Source organism: Heterocephalus glaber, unplaced genomic scaffold (assembly GCF_053883595.1).
Source record: "Heterocephalus glaber isolate CG9 unplaced genomic scaffold, H.glaber_assembly_v1.0 deba00001719, whole genome shotgun sequence".
NCBI lineage: Eukaryota > Metazoa > Chordata > Mammalia > Rodentia > Bathyergidae > Heterocephalus > Heterocephalus glaber.
Window position 1 is genome coordinate 5,762,023 of NW_028258432.1, and position 23,010 is coordinate 5,785,032.

The 23,010-nt window shown below is 40.6% G+C and overlaps 1 protein-coding gene across 13 annotated transcripts in view; it reads right to left on the reverse strand.

Moving 5' to 3' along the window:
* Window positions 1-23,010, reverse strand: part of LOC101724694 (uncharacterized) — a 115,749-nt gene that overhangs the window by 42,099 nt on the left and 50,640 nt on the right. For 6 of the 13 annotated variants that reach the window (XR_015446628.1, XR_015446629.1, XR_002386172.2 and 3 more), the window contains exons 2-4: window positions 20,385-20,420; window positions 16,173-16,338; window positions 13,884-13,988 (exon numbers count right to left, since the gene is read on the reverse strand). Coding sequence is in view for 1 of the 13 variants with exons in the window: in XM_087199475.1 (XP_087055601.1) it covers window positions 20,385-20,420 (36 nt within the window). In the remaining 12 variants the exon portion in view is untranslated. Of the gene's footprint in view, window positions 1-13,883; window positions 14,561-16,172; window positions 16,339-20,384; window positions 20,421-23,010 lie in introns of all 13 variants that reach the window. The other 7 variants (XR_015446636.1, XR_015446633.1, XR_015446635.1 and 4 more) reach the window with 2 other exon arrangements.

Here is a 23,010-nt window from a genome sequence, read left to right on the forward strand (position 1 = left end):
ATGAGGCTATGAGAGATATAAAATTTGGAGACAAAGTCAACGACCACTTTATCCCCAAGCAGACAGTCATAGATTCCAACCTGGAAACTACCAGTGAATTTAAGACTCCCCCACATCCCCTCTCTCTGTGTGTGACCTGAATGTGTTTTCATGTATCTACAAATATGCAGAACTATTGAACAATCAAGGCCCCAGAATCTGGGAGATGGAGGGTTCTCTTTTCCCTGAATAGCTATGAAGTTGCCAAAACATGATTTCCTGAATCTGCCAAGCTGCAGAGAACATTGCTCCTGAGATGAGAGATGTCTGTGCAGAGTTTGATCACAAAAGCATTCATGTTAGTTTTCTGTTACCATAACGAGATCAACTTATAAAGAGAAGATGGTTATTTAGGTTCACAGTGTGGGAGATTTCAGTATGTCACCAATTTTCCCCTCTGCTTTGGGCCTGTGGTAGTACATGATGGCAGTAGCACATGGTGAAGCAATGTGTTCATCTCATGGAAAGGGATGAAAGGAAAGAGAAAGAGATCAGCTTCCTACAACTCCCCTCGAGTGCCTGTCTCTGGTGACCCGAATCTTCCCACCAGCTTCCACTCCTAGAGACTACCACCTTCCGGCAGGGCCAAACTGAGAACCAAGCCCTGACACATGCTCCACTGGCAGATGTTCCAGATCCAAATGATGGCACCTTCATCATGCAAGCACCTGCCCTCCTCTGCCCTACCTCATCCTTGGCTGCATAATCCCCGGTACAGTCGTCATTGCTGAAGCTAGCGTCTTCGGGGAAGCAGCTAAGGCAGAGGAGTAACATGCTACTAAGAGGGAACACGGAGGAAGTGCAGATAGGCCACTGACATTGCTCTGTGACACCTAACCTGAAGAAGAGAAAGTCCCTGCCAACACCAGAACCACACCCTGGAAACGAATGGACTTATGTATGTGCCATTCAAATGAGGTGGTATTGGCACTTCTTTTTTTTAACCAAAACATACCTCACCAAAGGCTTTATTACCAACTCAAACCAGTTGAGGATATATTCATACAGACCTCTGCATACATGTGCATCATGCTCTCACCTGTCAAACCATGGTGAATGTTGTTAATGCTTTGAACATATAATCTGAAAAACTTTTCTTTTGTGGGCTCCCACCCTTAGAGTGAATCTGGTAAGGTTTCCTTCTTGGTAAGGCACCAGATGACCAACTACCCATGGGCCAATTCTGAGAGGGCGAGTTCATGTACGTGTTACTTTTCCCTTTGTCTCTCATTTGGTTAGATTTTAAAATTCTCATTGAAATCAAGAGAGCTTATCCATAAGCCTTTGGGACAACTAATGGGTCCCTAATCTGCATCATCTCTCATTATTGATGCTAAGCAATTACAGCCTATGGTCCTGTAGCACACAGAACACCATGGAATTCCAGAAAATCTGCCCTGTTCCTAGAATTTGCTCCCTACCTCACATATGACACACACAGCTGTCCCTGGATCCCACACAGTCCAAGAGCAAGGGATCCCCCACTGCATTTTCTAAACAGGTTCTGTCAAGCAACATTTTCAAATAGGATGATGGAAAGGGTCAGACTGTGTCAAATACATCAAGACAGACCTTTCTGATGTGTTCTGATTCCAGTTGGCCTTTGTGATGCTGCTGGTGGTTACTGAGGCCTCTCAGTCCTTTCCTGGCCCACAAACAACCTTCCTGGCTTTCTTCCTCTTTCTCTCCTCCCTTACAGATACAGAATGAATGTGAGAAGGAGCAGGACTCCTGTCTGCACCAGGTGCCCTAACGCCAGCCCTTGCCCCACTTCCCTTGTTCTCTACACACTGATAGATGCTTTCCCTCTAGATATGGTGGTGTGAAAATAGAAGCTATGGGAACAGGAAGAATAAAAACAATAAAGAAAAGATTTTTTCAACCCCATCATGATTCCTAGACCGACTCCTCATTCATTTGCATTCCTGCCATCTTGAAACCCTTGACTGACAAGCTGTTTGACAAAATTATTAGTGACTTTTTTGGTTTGGCTTTATGTAAGATCTAGTGACACTTTGTATACCAGGGATATTTACATTGAGAGTCTGACTCAAAGCATTTAACTTGGCCATAGGCAACATCGATTATGCTACTCTGACCCTGATTAAAATTTGTCAATTGGGAAAAATGAAGGAGAGGGGAGAAATAGGAGGGAGGGAGGAAGAGAGAAAACGTTCTCCAAAATTTAGGTTGCAAACTCCTTTATTAAAAAAACCCCAAGTAATTTGCATAACATTGATTTGCCAGAAGACTCTACAGAAAGAACATGCCACTCCTATTAAAAGAAATAAGCTTCTGGGGCCGGGGATTTAGCTTAGTGGTTCTAGCACCTTCCTCGAAAGTGCAAGGTCCCGAGTTCGATCCCCCGTACCAAAAAAAAAAAGAAAAGAAAGAAAGAAAGAAAGGAATAAGGTTCTGAATTTTCTGGTATAGTTTTTGGGTTGAAACATGCTAGGTGGATAGACTGGAGACATTTCAGTCTCATTCTATGACGCTTTTCTGGGTAAGAGCTGAGGTTGGTGTTTGTATTTGGCGGTATTTGCTGTTCCAAGTAAAGCTGCTTTTGTTGCTCATGCCTGTGTGTGGCTTTACCGGTAAGATCTGCTAGCACCTTATACCTGGCCACCAGATGTTTGTGTGCTCCCCATAGGCATGCTGCTCTGCCTTTGAGGTTTCCTGGGGAACCACAACCGTAGCACCTTCGTTCCTGGTGTGGTCTCATCTAGCAAGAGCTGCTTGTGATTGGCTATTGTGGTTTGGATCTAGATGTCTTCCCAAAGCCCTGGCACTCAGAAGCAGGGCTTTTGGTAGATCATGGATTATGGGTGCTATAGCGGACTTGCAGTTAAGAGGTGGGGCCTGGTTAGAGGCAGGTTATTGGGGGCCTGAGCTAGAAGAGCACTGTACACCTCCATCCTTGGCTCTTCCCTTCTGTCTCACTTCCTGGCCACCATGGCCTAAGCAGCTTTCCTCCTCCAAGGCAGGCCCTTTTGCCAAACTCTTTCTCCATTGCAGACAATCAGCTATGGACAGGAAACCATCGAAACTGTGAGGCCAAATAAACAAGCCTCTCCTTCTTTAAGTTGTGGGTGTCAGGTATTGTGTCCCAGCAAGGAGAAAAGAAGACATTGGCTATCTATAACCCAACCTCAAAAAACAGAGAAGCATTTCATAAAGCAAGTACACCAGTGACCCCGAGGAAAGAGATTTCAAATACTAAAGGATTTAAAGGTGAAATGCCTTGGAGCCTTCTTGTTCCCTTTCTGTCGGTACAGTTTGTATTCATAACAAAGAAGTATAGTTGGATTTTCTTCAGGTAGTTTGTCTTCATTAAAACTGAGCTTTACAAACTTGGTGTTTGGCTGGCTTTGTGGTTTACCCCATCTCTTGCTGGAACAGATGGCTCTATCCATTTTTATCTTCTAGCATCATCAGGTCATGATGTTACCTTCCTCTGCAATCCTATCGTGCCTTAGGATACAAAGGTGGGGTTATACCTGGCTTTTCTTCTGGGCAGTAATATTGGTTATTGCACCAATAATCTATTACTTGGTATACTGTTAAAAAGAATATGGACAGACAGTTTGGGACTTGGTTCCAAGTCTTGATTCATCCACTTAACCACTGGGGAGGGCTTAGGACTTAACTTCTCAAAACTCTACTGGTTTGAAAAATAAGGTCTATGATATATACAGTACCTTGTTATATTAATCCTTTTTCTGTTGCTATAACAAAATTCCAAAGCTGGCTGCTTTATTTTTTTTAAAAAAGGTTCATTTCACTTACAGTTTGGGAGGCTGAGAGACTAAGATAATTCGGCCTCTACATGGTAGGTGACATCAGAGAGATAGTGCATAAGAGGTAAAATAGGAAGGCAGAGATACTCAGGAGCTAGGCTTTCTCTTTTCACAACTTACTCTTTTGGGAACCAGCTGGTCTCTACTACACTAATCTCTTCTAAGGGTGGCACCCCAATAACCCAACCAGCTTCCCCCAGGCCCTGATTCCCAGAGCCTCACCACTTCAACATTACCACAGTGGGCACCAAGCTTCCAGAATTAACCTTTGGGGAACACTTCAAATTACATCCAAACCGTAGAACTTATTCAGAGCCTGGCACATAGTGAGAATTCAGCAAAGGGTGTTTCCCTCCTCCTTGCTCCCATCAAGGACTACAGCCCTAGCATACACTCACCCAGTTTAGCTACAGTCCTGGGCACTAGCCATCTGGTTTGGCCACTTGGCATCTCAACCTTGTTTACGTGTGGGGACTTTCTGCTGAAACGGTTTTAACAAAATTATGGGAATTACTGCTGAAAATGCTAATCTGACCCAAGATGCTTGGGTCTTCGGTCTTCCATGCTTTAGGCTCCATCAGTGAAAAAGACCCTCCTCACTGTGACTTAGGAGCTGGTGACCCAAGAGGGAAATGTCAGGGCTCAGCCACTCTTGTTAAGGACAGGGCTACAGGTGACTAGAAAGATGCTTTCATAAGGCTGGCATCAAAGAGGACAGCATCAATATTTGTCCTAAAGTTAAGTTCTGGTACACAAGACACAGGATGAAAGCCAACAGTAGAATTTTTGTCCAGTCCCAATCATATGCCTGATCAGGAGAACAGATAGTGACTTAGGATAAAAACAAAAAGAAGAAATGCCGAACTTCCCAACCCCTCTAATAGAACAGCAAGAAGCTAAAGGTAGAAAGTCCAAAGCAATGACAAAGAACCAGATCACTGAGGCTCAAGGCTTCCTACTGAGAACAAAGAAGAAAAGTGCCCTTTGATAAAACCTGATAATACAAGGAAACTTAGTAAGTCAGAGCACTTGCCAAGTCCTAAATTCTGATTTATAAACTGAACTATCTAAACTCCTTCGTCTTTAGATGATCAAACTTGTGCGAGTAGTGAATCAGCTTCCTGTGGTGGTCCCCTAGGAATGACACCACTGAGTTTCTGCCTCCCACCAGGGCCTCTGATCCCACCAGGCCTCCTGCAGGACAGTCTGCTGGGAGGAGCTGCCAACATCATTTGCCAAATGAGCAGTGGTTGTGAAGGGATGACTAGCAGCTGCAGTGTCTTCTGGCTTAAAGTAAACAATCTAGAGCTTGTTTCGAGAACTCTGGAGACATCACACACCACAAACTTTTATTCACTGTCTACAGGGAACAGAGAGAGAAAGGCTCCCTAATTACCGAGAGGCAGATTATGGGCCTCAACAAGTTAACCCACAAACCCAGATTAAGGAACTTTGATTTTGTGTGTGGATGGGTTTTCTTTTTCTTTTTTTTTCTTCCTGTGGAAAAAACAAACTAAAAAAAAACAAAACTAGTTGAAGAATCTGCTTTCAATTATCTTAGTGAACAATTACCAAGCACCTACTTGGCAATTAATTGAAAAGTAACAGCATCTACTAAGTGTCAAAAAGCAGTACAGATAATAACATTATTAGAATTGAGACAGGAAGGTGGCAACGGCTTACGGAGAAGAAATGTGATTTATCTGTGATTTCAAAGAATGGCAAAATTTTGAACAAGTAGAAGGCAACAGGCAGGGATGGGCTACAGAGGACTCAGTTCTCAATCTGGTCCCTTAGCAGATGGCCTAGGAGGGGTAAACGTGAAACATCCCTAAAAGCCTGTCACCTAAAAAAGTCCAGACATTTGCTTCACATTCCACATTACAAGTAAGAAACTCTACTTGTCAAAACACAAACAAATCTACCATTACCTAAAGGCTTTTTAAGTATTTCTCTTTTTCCACTTGCACCTATCTATGTGAGGCCAGATTTTCTTCATCTATGTTAACCATGACAATCCACTGCAACAAATTCCGATTAAATGCAAGCAAAGATAGGGGAATCCCGCTGTCTTCCATTAAGCCTGACACCAGAGAGATTTGCAAAATTCCCAAAATGGTCCCATTCTTTTATTCAATGTTTTTGGCTTTGGAAAAGCTATTTTTATAAAAAGTAGAGAATTTATGTAATGGGATTATTGTGCTTTTAAACTTCTTTATTGTGCTCTTTAACCTTCTCAATTTTAATCTCTAATATCATAAGTATTAGATTTATAAACAAAGTTCTTTGGCTCCTCAATTTTTAAGAACATAAAGGAGTCCTGAGACCACTGCCTTCTATAAACTAAACACCACCCAAGAATGTGCCTCCCACTTATCCTGCTCTCTGGCTTGGTTTCTCCAAGTTTCTCATCTTTTCTAATCTCATTCAGGCTGTGTGCCAGGAACTGATAAAACCAGCCTGTCTTTGTGGCCTTTAAGGTTCTTACCATTCTGTTCCAAGTTTCCACAGTCAAAGCTAAACCAGGTGGTTTAAAAATACCTTCTAGGCCTGAGTCGCGCAGAAGACGCCGAATCAGCCCGCTGCAGACAGGCAGGTCTGCCCACACCCTCCCGACTTCCCCGGTCGCGCAGAACACACGCCGAATCAGCCCTCTGCAGACAGGGAGGTCTGTGCACGCCCAACCAAGGTCCTGAGTCACGCGGAAGACACCGAATCACCCCACTGCAGACAGGCAGCCACCTGATTCCACATTACCAAGGTGCAGAGGACACCAGACCACCAGACCAAGGGACTGAGTCCCACTGTTCCCAGCCCAGAGGTAGGGGCTTCTGAGCCGTCGTCCCACTGCTCCTGGTCCAGAGGAAGGGGCTTCCTGGCCACCATCCCTCCCGATGCTCCCAGCCCACAGGAAAGGGCTTTTGGGTGACCATCCCTACCGCTGCTCCCAGCCCCTGTCCCACCTCTCCCAGCTCAGAGGAGGTAATCTGTGCAGGCGCTAACAGCCCCCGCCCCAGTCGAAATGAGAAAACAAGTAAATAAGTCTCAAAACCAGACTTTCAGATCACCTACAGCAACCCCAAAGGGAAATGAGATGGAACACTCTGATACTCAACCACCTGGACCCACTGAACTGGCAACAAAAGGGGATCTGGAAAAAATGAAATCAGAAATAATTTCTCACATAACAGGAGAAATTGTGCCCCTAGTGGAAGACATGATTAATAAATCTAGAGAGGAACTGAGGAACATGATGGAATCCCAACATGGGAAACAAATGGAATCCATAAAACAGATGCAAATACATTTCCAGGACATGAAAAACTCCATTGAAAGTCTACACAGCAGAATGAGCCAATGTGAGGACAGAATTTCAGATATAGAAGATAAGATTGCAATTAGTGACCAGGAAAAGAAAAAATGCTTCAAAATTATAAGGGAACATGAGAAATCAATCCAGCAGCTGCTAGATGATGCAAAGAAGAATAACATAAGACTGATTGGCCTCAATGAAGAAACAGGAGAGAGTGGAGATGACATAAAAAAATCTCTTCACAGAAATAATGGCAGAAAACTTCCCAAGCAGGGGAAAAGAGCTTGACATACAGATAAGTGAGGCATATAGGACTCCAAATAGCCTTGATCAAAAAAAATCTACACATAGGCATATAATTGTTAAGATTCCAGAAACACAACAGAAGAACAAAGTTCTCCAAGCAGTCAGAAAAAAGAAACAAATCACATACAAAGGAAAGCCCATCAGAATCACAGCAGACTTCTCAACACAAACCATCAAGGCAAGAAGAGCTTGGAGTGACATATTCCAAGCCCTAAAAGAAAACAGCCTCCAACCCAGATTGATGTACCCTGCAAAACTATCTTTCAAAATTGATGGAGAAATAAGACACTTTCATGACAAAGAGCACCTTAGGAACTTTGTGAATACCAAACCAGCACTCCAAAGAATTTTACACAATATCCTAGGAACAGACATTGAGGATCACAACCCCAGGAAGCAAAGCAGAATGAACCCATATGGCATGACAAGAAATTAAATGTAAAGGGGGAGAACCCAAGAAAAAGAAAAAGTCATGGCAATGACAAGTCAATAAGTTTCAGTTATAACCATCAACATTAATGCTCTCAATTCACCAATCAAAAGAAATAGACTGGAAGAATGGGTCAAGAAGGAAAATCCAACAATATGCTGCATACAAGAAACACACTTAATTCAAAAGGAAACTCACAGATTGAAAGTTAAAGGGTGGAAAACAATACTCCATGTGACGGGAACTCCCAAAAAAAGCAGGAGTAGCTATCCTCTCTACAGATCAAGTATATTTCAAACCAACACTGATTAAGAGAGACAAAGAAGGACACTACATTCTTGTAAAGGGAAGAATCCAAGAGGAAGAGATGACAAGCATAAACATCTATGCACCAAATACTAGTGCACCCAACTATATAAAACAAATATTAACGGACATGAAAAGTCATATATGCACTAATACAGTTGTAGTGGGGGACCTCAACACCCCACTGTCACAAATAGATAGATCAACTAGACAAAAAATAAGTAATGAAATACTAGAACTCAATCGAACTCCTGACCAAATGAACTTAACAGGTGTTTACAGAGTCTTCCACTCCACAAAATCAGAATACACATTCTTCTCAGCTGCACATGGGTCATTCTCCAAAATAGAGCACATACTCACACATAGAACATGTTTAAGTAAGTGCAAAGGAATTGAAGTTATCCCCTGTATATTATCAGACCATAGTGCTATGAAATTGGAGATCCATAGCAAAAGAAACTCAAAAAATTTCATAAACACGTGGAAATTGAACAACACACTTCTGAATAACCAATGGGTCACAGAGGAAATTAAAGAAGAAATCAGACAGTTCCTTCAATTAAATGACAATGACAGTACAGCATATCAGAATCTATGGGACACAATGAAAGTAGTCTTACGAGGGATATTCATAGCAGTGAATATGCATATTAGGAAAACAGAACGAGCCCAATTAAACAACCTGATGCTGAACCTCAAGTTTCTAGAAAAAGAAGAGGAGGACAACCCGAAAGTTCATACAAGGGAGGAAATTATGCAGATCAGAGGAGAAATCAATGCAATGGAGACTAAGAGAATGATACAAAAAATCAATGAAGCCAAGAGTTAGTTCTTTGAAAGAATCAACAAAATTGACCAACCTTTAGCCAACCTTGTCAGAAAAAGGAAAGGAAAGGCCCAAATCCATGCAATTAGGAATGAAAAGGGTGAAATTACAACAGACCCAGCAGAAATCCAGAGGATCATCAATACCTACTTCCAGAACCTATACACCAATAAGATGGACAACACAGAAGAAATGGACAGATTCCTAGATACATATGAATTACCAAAGTTGAATGAAGAAGACCTACAAATTCTGAACAACCCAATATCAACAAATGAAATTGAAAAGGTAATTAAAAACTTATCAACTAAGAAAAGCCCGGACCCTGATGGCTTCACTGCTGAATTCTACAAGACATTTAGAGAGGAACTGCTGCTATTACTGTTTAAACTCTTCAGTGAAATTGAAAGGGAAGCAATACTCCCAAATTCATTCCTGGAAGCAAGCATCACCTTGATCCCCAAAGCAGAGAAAGACCCAACCGAAAAGGAGAACTATAGGCCAATCTCACTAATGAACATAGATGCAAAAATCCTTAATAAGAGAATGGCAAACAGAATGCAGAAGATCATCAAGAAGATCATACACCCTGATCAAGTGGGATTCATCCCAGGGATGCAGGGATGGTTCAATACATGAAAATCAATCAATATAATACACCATATCAATAGAGCCAAGGACAAAAACCATATGATTATCTCCATAGATGCAGAAAAAGCATTTGACAAAATCCAACATGCATTTATGATAAAAACCCTACAAAAAATTGGAATAGATGGTCTCTACCTCAAACTGATAAAAGCCATCTATGAAAAACCAACAGCCAATATCATACTAAAGGGTCAAAAACTGAAATCCTTCACACTAAAATCAGGAACAAGACAAGGATGTCCACTATCACCACTCTTGTTCAGTATAGTTGTGGAAACATTATCCACGGCAATTAGACAAGAGAAAGAAATAAAAGGAATAAAGATAGGTAATGAAGAAGTCAAATTGTCATTATTTGCAGATGACATGATACTCTATATAGAAGACCCCAAGAACTCCACCAAAAGTCTTCTAGACTTAATAACCAAATTCAGTCAAGTAGCTGGTTACAAGGTCAGCACACAAAAATCAATAGCTTTCCTCTACACCAATGACAGACTCACTGAGAGAGAAATAGGGCAAATAATTCCTTTCACAATAGCATCCAAAAAACTGAAATACCTAGGAATCAACCTCAGGAAAGAAATCAAAGACCTCTTCTCTGAAAACTATAGCACTCTGAAAAGAGAGATTGAAGATGATATCAGAAAATGGACAGATATCCCCTGCTCCTGGGTAGGATTAATATAGTGAAAATGTCCATACTTCCAAAACTGCTATATAGATTTAATGCAATTTCAATTGAGATCCAAGCATCATACTTCATAGACCTCAAGAAAACAATCCAAAAATTCATTTGGAGCAAGAAGAGGCCCAGAATAGCAAAAGCAATTCTAAGTAACAGAGACATGGCAGGGGGTATCCCAATCCCCAACCTGCAACTCTACTACAAAGCTACTGTGATAAAAACAGCATGGTACTGGCAAAGAAACAGGCTTGAGGACCAGCAGAACAGATTAGAAGATGCAGAAAGAACACCAGACACACTCAGCCATCTCATCTTCGATAAAGGAGCCAAACACCCTCACTGGAGGAAAGATAGCCTCTTTAATAAATGGTGCTGGAAAAATTGGGCTTCAACTTGCCAAAGATTAAAACTAGACCTGTATCTCTCACCATGCACTAAACTAAAATCAAAATGGATTAAAGATCTAAATATTAAAATAGAAACGCTGAACCAGTTGGAACAGAGGTTAGGTAGAACCCTTGAAGACACTGGTGTAGGAAAAGATTTTATGAACAAAACCTCAGTTGCCCGTGAACTAGCACAAACAATCAACAAGTGAGATCTCTTCTTATTAAAAGGCTTCTGCACAGCAAGAGAAACCACCAGCAGTGTGAAGAGACAACCCACAATGTGGGAAAAAATCTTCACCTGCTCTTCCTCAGACAAAGGTCTACTATCTCGAATCTATAAAGAACTTAAAAAGATCAGACCTCCCAAATTTAAAGACCCAATCCAAAAATGGGCATCTGAAATGAACAGACATTTCTCAGACAAAGAAGTAAAAATAGCAAATAAATACATGAAAAAATGTTCAACATCACCGGTCATTCGAGAGATGCAAATGAAAACAATGCTGAGATTCCACTTCACTCCAGAAAGAATGGCTGCCTTCATGAAATCCACCAATAAGAAATGCTGGCGGGGCTGTGGGGAAAGAGGAACCCTGCTCCACTGCTGGTGGGAGTGTAGACTGGTGCAAGCACTATGGAAATCAGTATGGAGATACCTCAAAGAGCTAGGACTGGAAGTCCCATTTGACCCCACTATTCCACTGCTGGGGATCTTCCCCAAAGAATTAAAAGAATCATATCACAGTGATATATGTGCGCCCATGTTCATAGCAGCGCAGTTTCTAATAGTTAAAACTTGGAAACAGCCCAAATGCCCATCAACTGGAGACTGGATAAAGAAAATGTGGTTTTTTTTATAAAATGGAGTACTACTCAGTCATAAAAAATGAGAAATTAGAGACATTTATAGCTAAGTGGATGCACATTGAGGCAATACTCTTAAGTGAAATAAATAGGACACACATGTGTAAATACCAAATAGTTTCTCTGGTGTGAGAAACTGAAAGTGTAAATAAGGACTAAATGTATAATAGGTAATGTGAAATAGGAAGACAAGGGGCAAAGGGGAAGGAAGTGGGAGGGCTAGGGGAAAGGATAGAAGGGAATGGGATTAATATGAGAAAATGGAAAAATAGGAACAAAATCTTTGTAAATAGGGAGGACTGGAGTGGTTGAAGAGAGGGCTGGGCAAGGGTGAAAAATAAGAACCAAGAGAGAATATGTAAAGGTGCAAATTTCCAATGCTGAATGTCATTATATTGTGTACCTAAAATGTACCAATGATTAGAATGAATAATTGATAATGTAAAATAGGAAGAAAAGGTCCAAAGGGGTAGGGGTAGTGGGAGGGGCAGGGGAAAGGAAAGAAGGGAAAGGAAAAATGATGAGAAATGGAAAAAATGGAAATGAAGTCTTTGGAAATAGGGAAGGGTGGAGGGCATGAAGGGAGGGCTAAGAATGGGGAAAAAATAAGAACCAAGATGCATTATGTAAAGGTACAATTCCCAATGAGAAACGTAATTGTGTTGTATACCTACAATGTACCAATAAAAGAATTTAATACAAAAAAAATATCTTTTAGGAAGTAAATAATTTGCAATAAAGAAAAGCATAGATGGTGGTGGTTCTCTTAATATTTGATTATGAATGTGGCATTATTTGCCATATAACTGCTATCTACTGAAATACACATTTAGGAAATGAAAGACATAGGAAGTTTCTTTTCCTTCCCAAATAGCCTTATAATGTGACCTAACTTTTATTTATTAACAAGAGATTGGATGGATAAAAAGATAGGCAGGATTTCTTATAACTCTCCCCATTGAGAAGAATTTATTTTCACACATCCTGAATGTAGCCTGGCCCATGACTGCTTAAGCAATAGGTTATGGCACCAGCAATACTAGGCTAGTACTTCATCCTAGGACTTTGCCTCTCAGATCCACCTGCCACACTGGGAAAGTCCTGGGCCAGGAACTGCACACAGGTGTTGTGGTCAGCGCCCAGCTGACAGGCATGTGCATGGCCATATTGGCACTCAGCCCAACAAAACCTTCAGATGACTGTGTCCCCAGGTGACAACACAGGTCTAGAGCTGCTCAAGAGCCCACGGGCAATACACAGAACTTTCAGGAATAATGAAACAGTTGCTTTAAACTATTAAGTGTTGTCTGACTTGTCATGCAGCAATATATACATATATACATATATATTCGATAATATTATTGGGGAGATATTGCTTAAATTTATGAAGAAGTGGGATAGTTCTCTGAATGACTTTATCAAGAGCTGTCAGTAGAACATAAAACATCAATTTAAGTTTTCAGTGATATTTAACTCAGAGACCTGCACCAAGTCCTTCCATGTCAGGTGAGAGAGTCAAGTCCCTGTTGGATATTAACCAACAATGACTGCTACAGACACTAAAATAAAGTAAGGATTTAGCATTCAGTGACTAAACTCAACCAATTTGATGGGGAATCTGGTCTCCTACACCACAATCGGCTTACATCACAATATCTCCTGTGTCCTTGGATTCAACCAACAAAGGACTGAATATGTTAGAAAATCACATCTGTACTGAACATGTACAGACCTTCTTTGTCATTCCCTAAACAATACAGTATGGTGATCATGTCTACAGCACTTACATTGTGTTAGTTACTATAGGCCATCTATAGATTAAAGTATGTAGGAGGATCAGGTAGGCTCTGTGTGAGTACAACAGCATTTTATAGAAGAGGCTTGAGAGTCCGTGGATATTGCTGTCACTGGGGGTCCTACAACCAAGGTTGCTGGAGGACCACTGTATAGTTAATCCTGAGCAGAAGGTACAGTAACTTTCTTCTACTCTCTTCCTCTGCCTGGCAATAACTGTCCAGGAACAGATTAGTAGGTTATGTAAGGAAGGCTCCCCTGGGTTTGAAATTTAGGTTGTTCATTTTCCTTCCCTTCAATTCCCTTCTTATCCAACACCAGAATTTCAATAATTCTCCAGCATCATTCTGGGAATCTAAATGGTCTTTTCAACAGCTGTTGAATGTTGATGAACTCATGATTCATTACAGGAATTTTTCTGTGGGTGGGGGAAGGCACAGCCCATGGATGTTAATCAAATATTGGAAATGTACTCACCACAATAAAAGGAGTAGTATAGAATCTTCACAAACTCAATGTAGATAATGGTCTTATCTTCCATAAATAAGTTGAGAGAGCAAACTTCCAATTTCTTCTTCCTTTCTGTTTAGTGAAGATTTTCATGGATAAATGCAAAAAGCAAATGGGGCATCTCTTATAATATACTATAGAGTCTCCTGATTTTCCTTTCACTGGTTTCTCCTGGCAGTTCCTACTCTGTCACACAGGCCAATCTGTGGGACTCACCCACCGCATGATCCATGGAAACTGAGCCAGGGCAGAGGTAACTTTCTTCATCATCACCATAAGCAATACCCTAAATACAGGTTCCTTTTGCTTGATGTGAGACTGGGGGAACACAGCTCCTCAGCAGAGTGTCAGGACCTCACTGCAGCTAGGCCAGCAAACCAGAGCCTTCATGAGCCTCAAGAAGCCAAAGCCTGAAACAGCCGCTGTGTGTTGATTGCCTTCTGCACATCAGGGCTGCTGGGAGTGGGCAATGTACCCATGAGTTGAAACCAGGAGGTCAGCAGAACACTTTGGTTGGGGCAGGAGCTCTGGCTTCTGGCTGCAGATCACATTAGCATAATTGTTAAGGGAAGTGAAGAATCCATCTCTGATACCATGAGGCTCTGGCCATCAGTAATACGAAGGACCTGCAGGATTCTTCTGGCCTTATCAAAAAACAAACGTGAAGGAATTGGGTGCTATATACCTTTGGTTGTTTTCTCTCTCTCTTTTTCTTTTAACAGGGCTACTTTTGGCTTCCATTTTTATTAGACTTTTGAAATTCTGTGTTCTGAGGGGTTTTGTCGAATTTGATGGCTTCTCACCAAGTATGGAGGTTATGTGAGCGGTCTTGCTCTCAAATGATACAATCAAACCCTGCAGGTCTGAGAGACATCCAGCTGTTACCTAAAGACTTGGTGCAGGTCCCTGTGTCAAATATCTTTTAAAAGTTTTCTTTCTCTCCATTAAAAATATTGCATTATGTAACCTTATTGCATTATGTAAACCTTTCCAATTTACCCAAATTGAGTAAAATAAATAAATGAGTCAAACACTCCCTAGCCAGGATTATATTAAATGCCCAGTATTCTCAGTTTGGGTGACCTAGAAAACAAAAAACTAAGTCTTAGGACTTCTCACTAACTAAACTGAATTGTCAGAATGAAAACTAGACACTCAATAAGGCTGGGCCACCCTCATGCAGTGATTACTGTTAGGTTTATGTATATTTAAAAGTTTAAATACATTTGGGGGCAAATTTAACACTGAAGTATAAAGTTATTTTGAAGTTATTCTACTGTTTTTCTCTTTAAATCAGGTAACTAAAGAGTCAAAGTATCTGAATCATGTTGTCTCCAGAGAAATGAATTCACTCAGCTTTTGTTATGGCTTGTATCTAAATGCCACCCCGCCCGAAGTCTCATGCACTCATAGGTGGGGCTTTTTGGAGGTGGGTGGATCTAGTTTGTGGGAATAAACAGATCAGTCCACTGATTAGTTTAGCATAGAGTGGTTGAATGGGTTTACTGAACACAGAAGCCTTACCCTGGGCATGGGTGGCACCAAGCAATAGGCTTGTATCCTGGATGGAATATAAAAGGAAAGGAAGGTTCACTGCTTTCTGCCTCCTGGCTGCCATGCCATGGACTGCTTCTCCTCTGTGATGCCCCTCTGCCTTGCCACCCTGCCTTGGAGCCAGCTGACTATGGACTGAAACTTCTACAAACTATGAGATAAAATAAACTTTTCTTCCTTTAACATGAGGGTGTTGTGTATCTTGTCCCAGCAATAAGAAAGTAACCAAGACAGCTTTGCCATAACATTTGTGGCCTTCATAAAGGGTCCAAGTGTATGTGAACAGTTTCTATGTGTTTTTCTTAACACAGAAAGTGAAGCTATTGTCTAGATATTGTCCTTTTCTAAAGGAGCCAACATTGTAAATTCTGGGAAATTCTAAGAAATTCTGGAAAATTCTGAAACTCAAGTTTGGTTGTAAGTCAATACAGCTGAGATTTATAACAAGAGGCAGATGAATCTTCCCTTAACGTAATTAACCCAAGTTGTTCGTATGTCAGGCCAGTCATAACTTTAGGGTCCACCATGTACTCATCAGTGCAAACACCACGGCCCACAGAATGTGCCCTTTCCCCCAACCTGAGTTGCAGAAAACATAACAGCTAAGTTCATTCCACAACACAGAGATGGTTATTTTAGCTTGAAAAAAAATATTTCTTAATTTTTAAAATTGTGGTGAAAAAAACATAACCTAAAACTTACCTTCTTAACCATTTTCAAATGTACGTTCAGTAGTGCTAAGTATACTCCTTTTGTTGTGCAAACAATCTCCAGAGCTTTCTCATCTTGGATAACTGAAACTATGTATCCATGGAACATTATTTAAAATTTTCAAAGCTACCTGTAGTACTCCAAGTAGTAGTGATTTCTATCGGAATAATTAAAAAGAAGATGGTTTTCAATAATCTTTTAAAATTTCACAAAGGCTTTATCAAGTTCAGGACAGTATAACAAATATTAAGATTTCCTAAGACCCTGCATATACTGTGATTTCAATAGATACGTGGTGAACAATGCCAAAAAATGTCAATCACCTTAAGTCAACCAGGGAAGGAAGGGGGGGTGTGTGAGAGAGAGAGAAACAGAGAGAGAGAGAGGTATCGAACTGTCTCCTCTGAGAGCTCCTTGCCCCGATTGATTGTCTATGACTTCCCACGAGGCTCCACCTCCTAACATCTCCCTCACCTCCCAGTCGCCCTCAGCTGAGGCCCAGGCCTTTCACACATGGGCCTTGGGCACATTCCAGGTCCCATCTATAGCCAGATGGGTTTGAGGCCCAAATGTATCAGAGGTCACAGAGGAAACCTCAGGTAGGAGAGGATTTGTTTCCCAGCCCTACTTCTGCATTGTGAGTTACTTATTCATTTGGCCTGATTTTGATACTTACCATAATTAGAGTAAGTCACAATCATTTTTATCCAAACTTTGCTTCCAGCAAACCACATTATTTGAAGTCCTCACACTTTAAAAATATTTATTCTGTACTCTACACTCAGCATATTTTTTGTCTTTGTCAGGCTCCCAAATTCAGCCTTCTTCAAGGCTACCTGCTCCTTGCTGTGTTTCCCTGTGCCTTTCTCTCTTTGGAGACATATTTTGTCTCTTCTTTAATGTTTCTTGTATATTATGTTCTATTTTTAATGCACATGTGCATAGATGCAGACACACATGTTTAGGAGTCACTCAAATTATTTCTTTGTATTCCTTTTAGCATAGTATCTTCCAAATACTATGCCCTCACAAGTATTCATGGAATTTAACACAGTATCTCCTTATGATCTGCATACATTTTGCACTAATGGGAATAAAAACAATACCACTGCATATTATAATGCAAGTTAAATTTTACAGGCCAGATTATTTGAACAGTTTACCCCAAGATTTAGGGTTTAAAGTCTACTAAATTTAGTTTGAGGTTCAACAGCTCCCTCTTGCGGTCTCTAAGGGAAACTGGATTTGTGAGACTCAAGTGTTAACAATCAAATCAGAATATCAATTTCTTTTAGAACCTAAATTTGAAGGGGTTCTCAATTAACTTCAGTCTTAAAGTTTTAAATCAATTACCAGTATCTGGAAAATTTTTACTTATCATAAAGATCTTATTTTCATGGTGAGCATACATATAAGCAGTTATTTGAAAATTTAGGTCAATAGTTTCTATCTCAGATGTCTGTAAACTTACTTTAAAACTATTAAATATATTCGTATGTATGTTAATAAAATATTTGGTTAGAGATAAAAAACAAGTTTCCATAAAGTCACAGGTGCCTCTCAGTGCACAGGAGCGAATGCATCTGAGAACTTGGTGCCGATAGAGAACCCTAGTGTGTTTTTTTGCTTCTTTTACCAACAGTGTTCACAACTGATGAGTTTAAAGTTCCAACATTATAATTAGAGAATCACATCCTCCTAAGTTTGAAGTGGGACAGTTTAAACAAGAAGCTAAGTAAATGCCAAAACATGAAAGCCTCAAAGCACAGATCTCTGCAGGCCTTGAAGTCACCGCACCGGCGGTTGGTAGGTCTCATGTCAGCGGGGAAAAGCTGCCGGCAGAAGCCCAGGTGCCGGCTGCAAGTGCGTCTCTTTGCCGTCAGGTGGCTTCCTAGGGTAGAAGCTCGGGTCTGCACATCACATACTGAGGGCTTAAGCGTCAATGACGAAGAAATGTCTGGATTTCAATGTGGGAACCCAGAAGTCCTCTGGCAAGAGAATCCCAGGGATGGACCACAGAAGAAAGGGATGGGCCATTCTCTCAGTGCTCGTGTGCCCCTAAAGTCGATGCCTGTGGTTGCTGATGTGGCCTTATTAATCCTGGAAGCTCTCCTTGCACATGGAATATTTCTTTCCCTTGGGTTCCTAGTGCCAAATGGAACCTCCAAGCTGCCTGGGATTCCAGAATCATTTCCAAGCAACATAATTTTTAGACAAGTTCTACAGGGTTTTTCCACTATAGTTTTACTTTAAAAATAAAATCTGACCTCGGAGAAGGACTTTCATTAATGACATTTATTTTAATTATAAAGTATGCAGGAAAGAGAGAGGGAGAGAGAGAGAGAGGGAGAGAGAGAGGGAGAGGGAGAGAGAGAGAGAGAGAATACACTGGTAACTAGCTCCTAAAGGAAAGGTGATAACCATTTAATTTATGACATTAAAAATGTTTTATAATATACAGAAACATACGGTAAGGTAATAGTTTTTAAGTAATGAGTTTATAAACAAAACCAAACCACAAAAACATACAGAAATTTTAACTAGTTCCACGGCTATCAAATTTGCAGTGATGTTAAAAAAACTCACACTGTGCTTCTCTTTTATAAATAAAAATCAGGTGACATAGCAGAACCTTCTTTGGAAACACATTCACCTTCCCAGACAATCACTCAAATTCTGATAATATTGAAATCCACCCAGCTAGGTATGCCTTAATATTTTCTTTCATTCTAAATTACACAAATATTTTTTTAAAAAGAACAACTAAGTTTCTTATACCTCATCATAATTTCTTTTTATCTAATTTAATGCTAAATGATTCTAAGATATACACATATCTGATTGATAATTCATTTGCAATGTATATAAAACTTTGACACCACATTCCATAATTTAAGTTTTTCACAGACAAATGCAAATAGTTATTTTTAAATGTGTCAATTAAGCAAAATATAAGAGATATAGCCTCCTTATTGCAGGTCAAAGAAAAATAGCAAGTGAATGTCATGTCACATAAGGCAATGGTTCACTGAATTAATGAGTAACCATCTGAATTTCATACAAGCAAGTGATTGCATCACAGTAAACCATACCTGTGTCATGGCCATTCATAGATAGACTGGATTTCTGAGCCTAAATGTAATCTCACATTGCATTTCCTAAATAATGTATTGTCTAACTCAGTTAAAGCTCTTCTTAAGCTGCTGTCCATGTTGACCAAAAAAAAAAAATGGAATAGAAAAAGATATTTCATTCATTACCTAAATGGCCTTCCTTAGATTCTTAAGCCCAACAGGTAAATCATGGCTAAAAATAATGCTAAGATGGAAACCATGGTCTTTTGCAACACTTCTCTAGGTCCATTAGAAAGAACATTTTGACCTTGAAACTGTGAAGGGATTGGTAACACAATTCAGTCTACAAGAAGACATGGATACAGTCATTCCTCAGTGTCTGTGAGAGATTGATTTCAGAACCCTAGAGGGCACCAATATTAGCAAACAATCAACTCCTAATAAAAAGAATTTAATGGTGTAGTATTTGCATAGAAATCACACATACCCTCCTGTAGACTATCATCTCTGGGTGACTTATAATACCTAATATGTCAATGCTAAGCGAATAGGTGCTGTGGTATATTTATAAAGGAATAATGACAAAATTCTGTATATGTTTTGCATAGGCACAACTTTTAAAAAACTTTTTTAGTCTTTGGTTTATTCAATCTGTGGATTTAAAATCCACCTGTACATGGCTGGCTGCAGGTCATACTTAAGTACATACATGTTAAATCATGAGCTTATGCCTGTACAATAAAACAAATCAAAACACCAATACATTCCCAGTTTTTTTAATCACTAAAAACTACTTTACAATATAAGGCTCTATGTCTGGTTTTCTATCAGTGTGAAGTGAATACATTTTACTTTTTCTAAAATATATTTGCCTACAAATGGACTGACCAAAATAGCAAAACACTTGGTGCTCGCAGTATAGATGAGTAAGATTCACATATAGCATAAAATTATGGCAAGAGACGACATAATTTCAAAACAAAAAGAAGCCAAAGAAGCCAAAGACCCAAAGAAATCCTGACAGAAAGTGCATTTTGAAATTTGAGAAAAACACAAAGCTGTCAGACTGATCATCTAGGTAGGATGTAATAAAGAGAAGGAAGAGGGAGAGAAGAGAAGCTGCTCTTACCAGGTCTGGGGCACTGGCTATTCTGCAAGACAAATCCTGGAAAGAAAGAAAAAGGTACAGCATTAGTGCACAATGTGTGGAAACTTTAGGTTACCTGAAGTTAAATCAGAAAGTCAGGCAGAGCTCTGACTCAGAAAATATGTCAAGCAAGGCCGGGGATGTAGCTCAGTGGCGCCGCACCTGCCCGGCAAGTGCAAGGTCAAGTTCAATCCCTGGTACTGGAAAAAAAATGTCAAGCAAAATATATACATTATGCATCTGTCACACACACCTCACATGGCCTTAATAGCAGGTTTTTACAGCACAGAGAATGCCTGCCATATTTGGATTTTGCATCAGCGCCACAGTTTAGGCAGTGCATTTCAGAATTACAAGCCCAGCGTTTCAAATCCATTGAATCTGGCTAAGCACAGTTTACTTGCATCCAAATTCTAGCCCACCACTTACTTGCTGTGTGACCCAGAGTAAGTGATTTAATTTCTCTGGCAGGGACAACAGAAAATTGTGAGAATTAAATGAATGAATATATTGCTGTGTTACGAGTGTGCTCCCCAAAAAGTTCATGTATTGAAAACTTAATCCTCAAAATCCTGTGTCAATGGCATGTAGAAAGAGAAGGTGACTAGGCCATGGAAGTGGACCCATGAGGGCATTCAATGCCCTCTGCCATGTTAGGATGCAGCAGGAAGGCCTCACCATATTCCAGGCAGATGCTGGTGCCAGGCTCTGAGGCTTCAAAGTCTCCAGAACCGTGAGCCAAATGAACTTCAGTTCTTCACACTGGTCTCAGATACTGTGGTATAGCAACAGAAAACAGACTACAACATGTATGTATAGAGCTAAGAAGAGTGCCTGGAACCTTGTTCATGTATATAAATGAATATTATTATTTTTGAGGTTTGTGCTCTGTGGATACAATAGGACAATTTCTCGAGAATCCTCAATCTTTTAAAGACATTTATTTGACTCTATCCCTGATTCATGGCTTGGCCCCTACCTGGGAAAGATTTCTCTTTCCTAGTACTTACTGCTTTACTTCACCCTTGGGTGCTCACTGCCATCTTTCTGTGTCCCAGAGCACACCTCCACTGAAGCTGCCTGTCTCACCTTTGCTGAGATGTGTTTCAGTGACCCTCCAGATGGCATCCATCATTCATTCTCTCATTTACCACTTTAGTATGATTTACTGAACACCAGTTATGGGCCTAAGTAGAAGCAACACTCAGAGCCAGATCCAAATTCTCTGCATCTCTGGAATTGATGGTCTGTTCTACCATGCTGTGGTCCAGGTCTGGGTGAGGGCGAACTATCTCCTCGTGGCTGGACCCAGGGCATACAGTACATCCTGGAGGATCCTCCAGGGCTTATCTCAGAACAAATACTGTCTGGGTAATTTTCTGATGTGATAACCAATTAACACATATTGAGTAATTTATAAAGAATAGAGATTTAGTTAGCATGGGTTGTGGATGCCGGAAAGTTCAAGGTCAAGATTGAGTCCTGGCAAGAGCCTTCTTGCTGGTGGAGACTCTCAGCAGTCCTGAGATGGGACAGGGCATCCAATATCAAAAGGGCTCATGAGAGATGGCTTTTATCACAGACCCACTCTTGTGACAACTAACTCATTCTATCAATTAGTTTTTAATCCATTCATAAGGCTGAACTCCCATGACCCATTCACTTCCCAAATTCCCACCTCTAAATACCATTAACATGATTTGGTATTAAGTTCCCAACACATGAATTCTTGGGAACAGATATCCAATTCATATTAAGGACGCAATAAAATTTATGGAAGAGAGAATACACAAAAGTAACAGCTCATGAAGGTGAGGAGGGAGGGCAGTGGGTAGAGGGTAACCTAGACTCATAGGCTTGCCTGAGGCTCTGAAAAACTGAGCCTCCTTGTGAAGAGTCAGCGGTATTTGAGGTCAAAGAAAATGACCTTGCTTGATTGTGAGCAGAGAGGGCAAATATAAACCCAATATCATGGGTGTAGTTTGTACTACTGTACAGCTGATGGTCTAAGTTCTTCTAGAAAGAACTCAAGAAAGTGGGAAGCCAGTTAAATACAATTGGTGTGACATCCAGGGTAATGTCTGAAATGGGAAGTTTGTATTTGGGTCCTGATAAAAACTCTAACTGCTGAGAAACAGGGAGAGCAGCAGAGTGATGAGGGACACATCCCAGAAAGAAAAGAGAGGTGCAACTATGACAGAAACTAACCCACTTCACCCTGGCTCCCACCGAACTAATGAGGAGGAACCACTCAAGAGCAGAGAAAAAGAGTAAATCGCAGATACAAGACCAAGGGCAAGGGCAAGGGACCGTAAAAGTCTGAGGAAGATGCATTGAGCTCCTGGAATCCTGCTGAGGCATCAGAGCTGAGACACAGTCCCTGTGGCTGACACCACATCACCCTTGTCCAATGCTCACACCATGTTTCCTCCAAATCTGTGGAGCTGAGGGGTAAAGGTGACATTGGAAGGACACTGACTGCTTTCAGAAGTGAAGAATAAAGGAGAACAAAACTGTGTCATTGGCTTTAATGGTAAAATCTCACTCAATGAAGAAAATATCACCAGATTTTTAATTGTGTCTACAAACTACTGACTGGTTTGATTAT